This window comes from Elaeis guineensis, chromosome 10 (genome assembly GCF_000442705.2).
Source record: "Elaeis guineensis isolate ETL-2024a chromosome 10, EG11, whole genome shotgun sequence".
Classification (NCBI taxonomy): Eukaryota; Viridiplantae; Streptophyta; class Magnoliopsida; order Arecales; family Arecaceae; genus Elaeis; species Elaeis guineensis.
This window is the reverse complement of record NC_026002.2, coordinates 56,434,499-56,445,049: the sequence shown is the minus strand read 5'-3', so window position 1 is coordinate 56,445,049 and position 10,551 is coordinate 56,434,499. Positions and strand designations below refer to the sequence as shown.

General features: G+C 37.9%; 1 protein-coding gene across 2 annotated transcripts in view; it reads right to left on the bottom strand.

The window, feature by feature from the left end:
- Window positions 1–1,125: 1,125 nt before the first annotated feature.
- LOC105034499 (probable sugar phosphate/phosphate translocator At3g11320) overlaps window positions 1,126–10,551 on the bottom strand; it is a 9,480-nt gene continuing 54 nt past the window's right edge. Inside the window, exons 1-4 of one of the 2 annotated variants that reach the window (XM_010909692.4) lie at window positions 9,807–10,551; window positions 4,920–5,023; window positions 4,388–4,616; window positions 1,126–1,689 (exon numbers count right to left, since the gene is read on the bottom strand). The exon at window positions 9,807–10,551 is cut by the window's right edge and continues 53 nt beyond it. In XM_010909692.4, the coding sequence (XP_010907994.1) occupies window positions 1,543–1,689; window positions 4,388–4,616; window positions 4,920–5,023; window positions 9,807–10,277 (951 nt within the window). In that variant the 5' untranslated portion in view covers window positions 10,278–10,551 and the 3' untranslated portion in view covers window positions 1,126–1,542. Of the gene's footprint in view, window positions 1,690–1,981; window positions 2,476–4,387; window positions 4,617–4,919; window positions 5,024–9,806 lie in introns of those variants that run through there. The other variant, XM_010909691.4, reaches the window with a different exon arrangement.

The window sequence follows — 10,551 nt, the reverse complement described above, 5'->3', positions numbered from 1 at the left end:
TCTTTCCCCTTCCGCCACTCAAGCCGACCACCCCCTTCCTCCTCCTCCTCCACCCCTCGCCTTCCCGCAACCACATGTCAGCCTCTTCTTCCTCCTCCGTTGCTGGGGCCTGCCGTCACACACCGACCTCCAGTGAGAAAAGTGGTGGTGCTAAATCGGGAAGGTGGAAGAGGGGGAAGAGTGGTGGTGCTGAATCGGGAAACAGGGGTAGTGGTGCTCGGTCGGGAAAGAGAAGAGCTGGGCGCGACTTCCAAAAAAAACATTCATCAGGTTTTTTTTCTTCTCCAAGCTTTATCACAAAATTGAGCTATACCGTACCAACCGTATATATAATCGATTAAAATTAATTACTGACAAATAAATCAGTGCCATTCATCGATTAAAAAAAATCAACAGTAAAATAAACAAAAAAATTTAAAATCCCGATGCAAAACCCTTCATATATATATATATATATATATTAATAAATATATTAGAAATTATTTTGATATTATATAACCGATAACTTTGGATTCCTAAAATAACAAACAAATTACACATGAAAATCTGAAAATCTTTAATCTATCAAACGCAATGATTTTAGATCACTACGATTATATCATTCCACACTTTGGATCATTCGTGATCTTAATCTCTTAAACGATATATCCACACTTTGAATCATTAGTGATCTTAGTCTCTTAAACCACTATGGTGATCTCATTTGAGCCACCAAATATCACCTCCATTTTTTTTTTAATGTCTACCCTAAAGTTCAGTCCAAGCTCTTTTCAGCCTGAAACATCACATTCCCATCGGATCTTGGGCATTAGCTCGGAGGGCCCCGTAACATTACCGGCTCACCATCTAATTTGCATTGGATGTTTTCGTAATGCAGCGGAGGGCCCTGTAGCATTACCGGCTCACCATCTAATTTGTATTGGATGTTTTCGTAAGGTAGTGCTCTGCCTGTTGGTTAACACTATCCTGCACCAAGCGGGCTTATTGCCTCACGCTGGCATGGGCAGAAACGAGTGTGAAATTTTCATTTACTTAAATGGTTTCAGATATAGGGGTGGATAATGTTTCAATATATATATATATATATATATATATATATATATATACAAAGTATCCTGCAACACATTGAAGAATCGCAAAGTCAGATCCTCACCACATCAAGAATTTTTTGGAAGTAACGATCATCTCACCAACAAATTGGAAAAAAGAATTCAAATAAAAATATTAGTAAAATAAAACCCTGTCCTTGTGCAAAGAACTACAAACATCCAATCCTCCATCCGGATGATCTGGGGAGAGCATCCACCCCACAGAGGATAATTACGGCCAATCTGTTATTTACTGAAAATTTTCTCTACCCTGTTAGCTAACTGGTCTTCATTGTGGATGCAAACGAAAACCCTGTCCAGGTTCCCAGTAAAGAATAGGGTGCAAGACATGCCTCAGTTGCAAGCACGTGCCACGCAACCTCAGGTTTTTGGTAAAGCTATTGCCTTTCAGCGTATAAGACAATGAACACCAGATTCCGTGTTCCAGAGATGCTCACTTGTTACGTTTCTTTGCTTCACTATAAAGAATGACCCCAATAACTGTGAGGGTGTAACCAAGCATCCCAGTCACTGATACAGGATTCCTGAATATTAAAATTGAAACTACCACAGCCACAGCACCTTTGGCATTTCCAAGAACCTGACATTAACAAAAACTCACTCAGTAATCGGCGCATACCAAAAGGTAAACTAACAAAATTATACAAAAATGATTAGCCCCTTTTAGCAGTAACGTTTCATAACTCAGCTTGTAAAATTTAAGCAGCCAAAATTTTTTTCCATTTCAATGCAAGCCAAATGCATCAATTAAAACACTTTCATATTATATGAAAGATCTGGACAACAATAAGACATCCTATACTAGCAATCCATTTCACATATTTTATTAGAAACACAACAAAATCACTAAATGTGGACAGAACATTTAAGTATTCCAATAAAAACACTTTTTGATTATAAACTGGATACCAAATTTTCAACTTCAGAGGGGATTGTCTTTCCAACAGAAAATGGCTTCTAACCATCAAGTAATGGTTTGGGGACTATTAAATTGCTGGAATGTTTGCACACAGAAACATTTCCAGACTAAATCTATGCATTCATATGGTATACATGTACAGCTCATGCTCATTCCCAAGAAATTCTCCTTAGAATGCAACGAGCTGGTTGTGGTCAATGAATATCTCTAACACAGTTAAACTTATTGGGCAAACACTTTAAGAAGATGGCAGGCAATTTTTCTACAATCGGAAAAACTAAGACTACATTATTTTACTTTTTTTGTAAAAAAAAAAAAAAAGCTGAATTGGTCTTGCCGGACCAACATCTCTGCTGACGTAGGATCATAATTTGCAAACTGCAACAATTGATATAAGCAGGATCGACTGCAGCATATCTTCTCACTAGAAGATACCAGCCTCTTTGCCTGCAAGGTCATCATAAAAACAGTTTCACATGGTTGAGATGATCAATTGCTAAATACAGTTAAAGACAGTAATATCAACCATTTGTGGAAAGGAAATCCAGTAACATATGGTATAACTGCATATCCTTCTTTGCCAAAGTTTTGCATGTACAATCTTTAGAACCTCAGCCCTGTAAACATGCCAACCAGACCATGGCCCACGCTACATGGTAAACTTGGTCTCTATTCTATTCTAAAATCTTCCCATTCCCAAATAACCAAGAATTTGGTGAACTCAAGTGCACTACATGTCAATTACATCACTCGTAAGCATGTATAAAACATTTTTTCCTTAGAAAATACCAGACAGAATAGGAACAACTACTAATTCGCAAAAAAAAAAAAGTCTTGGTCACATGGTCTTTATGAATAATTGCATGGAAGTTTGGCTGCTTAGCAGCTAGAAGATTTGAACCTCTTACAGTCAAGTTGGAAAGTTGGAAATCAACCTATCAGCCAAATGCATCCTCAATCGAGTAGCTGACATCAATCTACAGCTCAGGTTTTCAGAAGATTAAGAAAAATTTTGTGCTTGATCAACGTTTTTCAAGGCCAACACAGTCCACAAGAACCATTTACATGGCAAAGCTTCAGCTCCCAAATATGTAAGTGCCTTTAGAATGACATCCCGTGTAAAATGAAAACATTCTCGTGGATGCTAAATTGTTGTAAGTGGACTTCTGGCATGTGCATGATCAACAAACATATCCCTCACTAAACGACAATTTAGGAAGTGCCAGGTAAATTTGCAGAGACCATGACTTATATGTTGCTTCTACGGCCAAGGGCTTACCTATATCTAACTCGGAATTTTCCCAGCAGAAACCACAGCTGTCTATGAGGATGTTACAGCTGCTACAAAGAACAATAGTGAAAGATATATTGCCACAATTTTGGTTCATATTCAATCAAGCCTATTGCAGTGTTTGATAGCCCTATTCTATGATATGCTTATCAATGTCTTCTTCTAACAACCTTGGTGATGTAATAATATTTACAGAAGACAATCAAGCAACTGACTGGACTTCCAATGATGGCTTTCACCAGAGTTGGTAGTTGGTAAAACTGCTGAACCTGGACAGTCTACCTATAAGCTTTATGATGGTTGATATATAGGTATATTACCTTCATAATCAATTGTAAGTTTGTAACTGCCTCTCTTATTGATTGTGCATGTTTAGAGGCAAGGCTACCAACATCACAACTTCCTAAAGAAAAACCCAAATACAATGATTTACTTTTGCAGCAAAATCGTTATTAATATTTCCCTCTAAATTACCTTTCCCTTAAATTTGCATTGATGCAAACTCATTCAACTTCATCCCTTCTAAATACTTTTTTGAAAATGCTCAAATAATGATGTTGTCGTCATTTGAGAACTCTTTCTGCTAGAAGATATTTGCTTCAGGAAGATGACAAGCTGAAACAACTATGGCAAGAGCCATCGTAAATATTGTCATTGGTGCAACCAAAGTTATATATGTCTTGTACAATATAACTCATTTAAGCTATCATATTTCAAAATGTTGTTTTTAAAATGTTCATTTGTGCTGCCAATGTTGATTTAACAAGCAAAGATTTTGTTCCAGAATATTAATCAGTAAACAGAGGCAAAACAAAGAGAAAGAGTAGGCCTTGAATAATAACATCAAAAGATATAAATACGATTAAGTCTGCATTAATAACACTTAATATTGGTAAACACTTACAATAATTTACCCATTTAAGCAGATCACCATCTACGAGCAAAGTGTAAGAATATAGAACAAGTAAGATTTGTTTGACTTTTCCTTCTTTCATGAAAAAAAGCTACATGACAATCTACATACACCATGAGATACAAGAAGAAAATGATATAATATATGGAAAATACCTGGAGTGTCAATGCGCTGGTATGTTTGGTCACCAAAAAGTTGGTCAAATTCACAAAATATGCCAGAGCAGAATTAAATAACAGGTACCATATAATTCTTATATCTTCTCTAGCAAGTGCTATTGTAATCCCAACCACATTTTCCTCCATAAAAAGCGTTGCTGGAAGTAAGAAAATAACTGCTATTGGAGCCATGTGTAGAAGGAGATTCATTGAGTTCAGTTTTTCCCTGATCATAGGTATTTATTAGTAAGTAATGTGTGAATATTCTTATCAATCCAAAAAGAAGTGTGAATATTCTTTATGGATAAACCTGACAATAATAATTTAGCACAGTTTTCCAGGTTTTCTAGAAAAGAAAAGAAAAGAAATCCCCATCCAAGGACAGTCTCCATTACATGATGATTAGGAAATTGTGAAATGTCTCAACAAGCATATGTGCATGTGTCAAGACCTAAGATTTCTGCAGAAGAGATTCTATTGGGCAAAGAATATCAGCATACATACACTACAAGAAAATTGTACTCTTTACCCCTCAGAGGACAACAAGATCCCTTGTAACACTGACTTTAATGCCCTTGCAGCAGTTGCACCAATGCACATGATAAAACCAAATAAATGGAAACTTGGCTCACCCTGCACAATAAAAGATAAGAGAAATAATAATTAATAATCAAATGTTTTCATCTCCTCAAGAATCATGAAGACTCAATTAGTGCAGCAACGATATGAAGGATTTACAAAGTTGTTGGCATGGTCTAGACTCTAGAGAATGGCTGAAAAATGCTAGTTGCAAAAGGGTATAAAATACCATGGTCTAGACTCTAGAGAATGGCTGAAAAATGACTAGTTGCAAAAGGGTATAAAATACCCATCGTCCAGCAAAATACAATTTACCCTTTGTTACAGGCATATGTTATTCAAACTTTCAGAGGAATCCTTGTCTGCATCCAATATTAATTTTTCCTCTAAGATATCCTTGTCATACCACAAGTGATACAGTCCCCATAAGTAACTGGAAGATGAAATTTTGGGAGGGGAAATTTCAAGAAACCATGACCAGGTTCTGTTCCTATCAAAGGAATGGTTAAAGATAACTGGTAGATCCAAGAAGCAGCAAAAGAAAATATACCCTGCAACCGCACATGCTATTATTGAATCATTGTGAGAAAGAAATTACAATATTTTCTAAAATCTGCTGCACCGAAAAGGAGGTGGCAAGAAATGTGTTGTAATTCTTTTTCCAGGTTGAGGATGGCTTGAAGATGATCACCAAAGGTGGACATGCCTAGCTTCGCCATTGCAATTCATAGGTTGGTTTTGTTGTCACTTAGGATACTTTGCATACATGGTTGTGCCCCTTTTGCTTGCAATGCTTGGACCTTGATACTCCCATTTAAAGATTCTTAAAATTTAGATTTGATAAAATACAAGAACACAAATACATCTTGCATTGGTCAGGGCCAATGACATACTAAAATTCAAGAGGTCAATAAGCTGACTCCTCATAAAACTGCAGAAACTTCCAATCACTCCCTCCACACCTTTCATGTAAAAGTCGATAAAATAATACCCTCCAAAACCAAACATAACTCTTGCTCGTGTGACACTTATCCAGAACCTAGCAAAACAGTACTATGAAATTTGAGAATTTTGACTTATGAACCATCATTAACTGCTTATTAAAGTACTGAAGCAGTGTATTCCACAATCATGTGTAGGACTGCAAATACGTCAAGCAGGAACTGTGCATGCTTGATCCTCACCTGACTCCATCACATCTGTAGGTCATGATTTTGGACCCAAACTCAATCCATTGGACGATCAAGTCAGGTTTAGTTGGGCCCTTTAAAAAAGATTGAAAGCGATTCATTCATGTTGGCTCTGGGTGAAGCATGACCCGGGTGCAACCCAAAATGTTTGGGGTCAGGTTAGGACAAGGTCTGGTAGGGTGCACAATTTGGGTCAAGCATTTGGGTCAATTTGGGACAAGCATTTAGCTAAAAATACTACAGCCAATAATCAAACTTAAAGATGAATTTTTTTGATTCAATTCTTTTTAATTTGAGCCAAGAAAAGAACATTCCTAATATGACACTTTTCAAATTATAATTTTAAAGAATAAATAATTGAAATAGTTAAGAACATCACAAATGAGGATCCATCAAAGCAAACAATGAACGCCTAAATATAATGGACAGTAGGTGAAAGGAGGTGGGTTCGCTCAAGTATATAGAGAGGAATTAGTTTTGGTGAGGGGTCGATTCATTTGATGAACTAAGAAGGATGTCTTGGGAAGAAGAAGGGAGGTTTTGATATGATTTAGGTTTTCTAGGCCAGACTGGATCTAGTTAGGCATGTTAACTACGGACCAAAATTAAACCCGAATGATAATATTGGCTAGATCGGGTCGGGTTGGGTCAAGTCCAAAATTACAAAACCCAAACTTGACCTAATTTTCAAAATAGATTCAATTTTTGACCCCAAGGCAATACACAGTTCTCCAAAAATAGATGAGACCAAGTCTGATCAGGCTAAGACAATGTTGGATCATGGGTTGACCTAACCTGCTTGTAGCCCTAATCACATGACACTTATGTTCCCTATCCTTGTTATCCATTTTCCCCATCACCTCATTATCACATGCCCTTCTGCCTGCTGAACTCTTTTAACCTTAAATCAATCTACAAAAATCTTAATTTTGATATCCCAAATGCACAACAAATATATCTGGAATGAAATGAAATATATATTAAAAAACTTAGTTTATCACCGTTTCTCTAGCTACTACTCCCCTCCCCCCACAAAAAAGAGAGAGAGAGAGAGAGATAGAGAGAGAGAGAGAGAGTGATAAGTATATGAGTTTCTGATAATACTAGCAATGTCTATACAACCATCATCACCTACAGCAACTATGATATTGAGAAAGGGCCTTTTTTTTTGAGAAAAAGACTTTTTATTTGTCTTGGTTTTTCCTTTTTTCTTACTTTGTTTCACTTTCTTCAATGTTACTTGGGGGATACTTGGTATGATTGCCAATTGTTCAAGCATTCTCACATGTTCGAAAAGGCAACCTCTAAAACTCTAGGCATGTGGATATGTCTATGTGTTTGTATTTTGCCAGCGATTGTTTTTTATCCACAACCTATTTGGTGGGCTCAGTCATGGTTCAATAGCTTGACTATCGGTCAATCATGATTGGATCATTCATTCTCTCAAGCATCCAGTTGACCAGATCTATTTTCAGATCTCACATTTCGTAGTGACGGTAGGGGATGGATCACACACATTAAAGAGAGGTGGGATGATTGCAAGCAATGATAGGTACCGGGCTCTCACCAATGAAATGCAGGTTCTATTTTTCTCTCTCTCTCTCTCTCACCCCAATAGCCAACACCACTCTTCCACTTCTTCCCTTTCTTCCTCTTATTAATCATGTCTAGTGAGACAGTCTCCTTCTGAATTAGATCCATACTCCTCTCCCCTCAATAGCTGAGAAGTACCATTCCTCTTGCTAGCAAGAAGCCTCCAAGGTTTTTACCTTTACCTAACAGACAAAAGTGTCGTCTTCCTCTTCTCCAATGGTGGCTTCTTTTGGATCCCCATTGGTCTGGCAGCCTCTCTTTAGGTTATGATGGAGAGGGAAAGAGAGATTGAGGAAGGATTCAAATAGATCGAGAATGAGATATGGGCAGCCCTTCCCCTCATAGCAATTGAATTGAGTCAAGTGAAATGGTTTGAGATAGAAACTTTGAATGATTCAAAAGGATGAATCATCCCAAATAAACAGTTTGAGCAATTTTTTGATAATTACTAGTTTCTGTATGACCTTACCTACAACAGTTTGCAGATGATGGATTAGCAAGCAAACCTAGTCAAATTATCCAACTTTTAAGCACTACTTAAAATAATTAAATAGAAAATTAACCATGATAACTTTCTATTAAGAATATTATGACACTTTGCTTAAGGTGCCCACATAATTGTGATAATTTTATATTAAAAACAGAATAATGCTTTGGTTAAAGTATTTAATACTTGAAACAAAAAGTCCCCTACATCACACTAAAAAAAATATGCCAAGTTCCAACACTTTTTATTGATGCAGTAAGATACTTCAAAATGAAGAGTCCAGATATATCATGTCACATTTTAACATATCCAATTCGCCAAACTTGCCAACACTTTCAGAAACATTAAAAAAATGAGTGTCAACATGCATCGTAAGTTTTCTCGATTCCTTAACCTCTAAATACTTGCCTAAATGCTAGGTGAATCCACAGTTGCTTTGCTTACTACATCCTACAATTTTTTAATAGTTCACAATTTATCACAAGATCTTAATCTAAAACTGTAGGTAATGAAACCTAAGAATTGTTAATCTTAAAGGATCAAAAAATGGTTAAAGAAAATATAAAGCTACTTAATTTAACTATAAGCCCATGTTCTACAGCAAGCTTTGACATATTTCAATCATAGATGCATATTGGTAAATAAATCTGAAAGTCGGGAGACAAATACTCAGGTTAACAATCCAAAGCATTCACAAACATTGACATTACAAGAAACATTTGAACATGTGTAAGCCAAAAATCTTTATTAAACGCCAAGAGAATGCTTGATAAGTGAAATGTGCAAATTTATGACAAGATTTTTTTTTTTTTTTTTTTTTTTTTTTTTTTTTTTGTGTGTTAACAGTCAGAAAGTAATGCAATGCAAGTCCGAACTAAATTTAGCAGACGGACATTAGATTTTGAATTATTGTAAAAGAAGAAAGTCAACAGATCTACAGTAAAAGCATAAAAAACAAGCATAACCAATCACAAGAATATAAAACTAACCCAACAACCATAAAGAAAGAAGGTTCAAACAGCAGGGCTGCTGCAAATGATTAATGAAACACAGTTTGCTCTCCCATGAACTATCACCAACCAAAAGAAGAAAAAAAAGAAAAAGAAAGGAAAGTAAAAAGGGTCAGACATACTAATATGCCTGCCTAGATCTGATGAGAGTTTTCCAAGATTAGTTCCCACACAATCATTAAAGACCACTAACTGCTCACTAAGAACCATAATACACAAACAGCAGTTATAGTTTCCTATCAAGAACATCTCCACTTGGATGTAAACCCAGAAAGGTAACAGAACATGCAAAGCACTTGCAAAAATGGAAAAAAAAAAATCAATGCTAAATGGTAAATTCTTCAATAATGAATAATTGCAAATGCAATAAACTAGATCTGCTTGTAAGTTCCAGAGTTCATCAGCCCCAAATTCAATAAATCAAAATCGATCAGCAAGCATCCATCCCTCAAAAGCCAAAGTAACAGATACGATCGCCTCGAACACAAATTAAGCAGAAACCACCGATCTAAACCCAAAGAAAGAGACATGAGTGGGTCAAGATCAAACCAACCGACCCCGCTGGCAATGATGACACCGGTGACGACGGGAATGAGGGTGACGTAGGTGATCCAGGCCTCGCGGCGGAGAGTCATGATGTAGGCGAACACCGCCGTGAAGAACGGCGTCGTCGCCCCGACCGCCTGGTTGAACGACACGGGCAGGTAGCGCAGAGAGACGTTGCCGCTGACGACAGATCCACAGAAGACGAGACTCAGCGCCGCGATCTTCCAGAACTGAAGCCGGGACCGCACGGTCTGCATCGGGACCAGCTTGAGCCAGGCAATCGCGACGTAGCTGAGGAGAGAGCACGACGTCATGTGGCACATAGTGAGGAAGATCGGGTACTTGAATCCATAGTTGCTGAGAAGATACTTGTTGAGCAAAAGCACCCCAATGTTGGACGAGTACCAAGCCGTCACCAGCCCCACGGTGAACAGCCGCCCCGTCACCAGAGACGCCGACGGCGAGTTCCCCTTGCCGCTCATCTCCTCCCTCGTCTCGCCGCCCCCGCCTCCGGCGCCTCTATTCGCTTCTTGAGCTCTCTATATATACCCCACTTCTCGCTAATTCTTGATATATTGGGTGGATTTGTGGCAATAGGGTTTGAGGGGAGGAATCGGGGAGGAGGAATGGGCTTAGGATTAGGGTTTTGGGAGCGGATCGGTGGTCATGGGGCGCTGGATCTGAGAAGAATCGAGAGATTTGCCTGGAAATTTGGGGTGGGGAAAACGAAGGTCCTCGGTTGGCAAGACTTTTGCC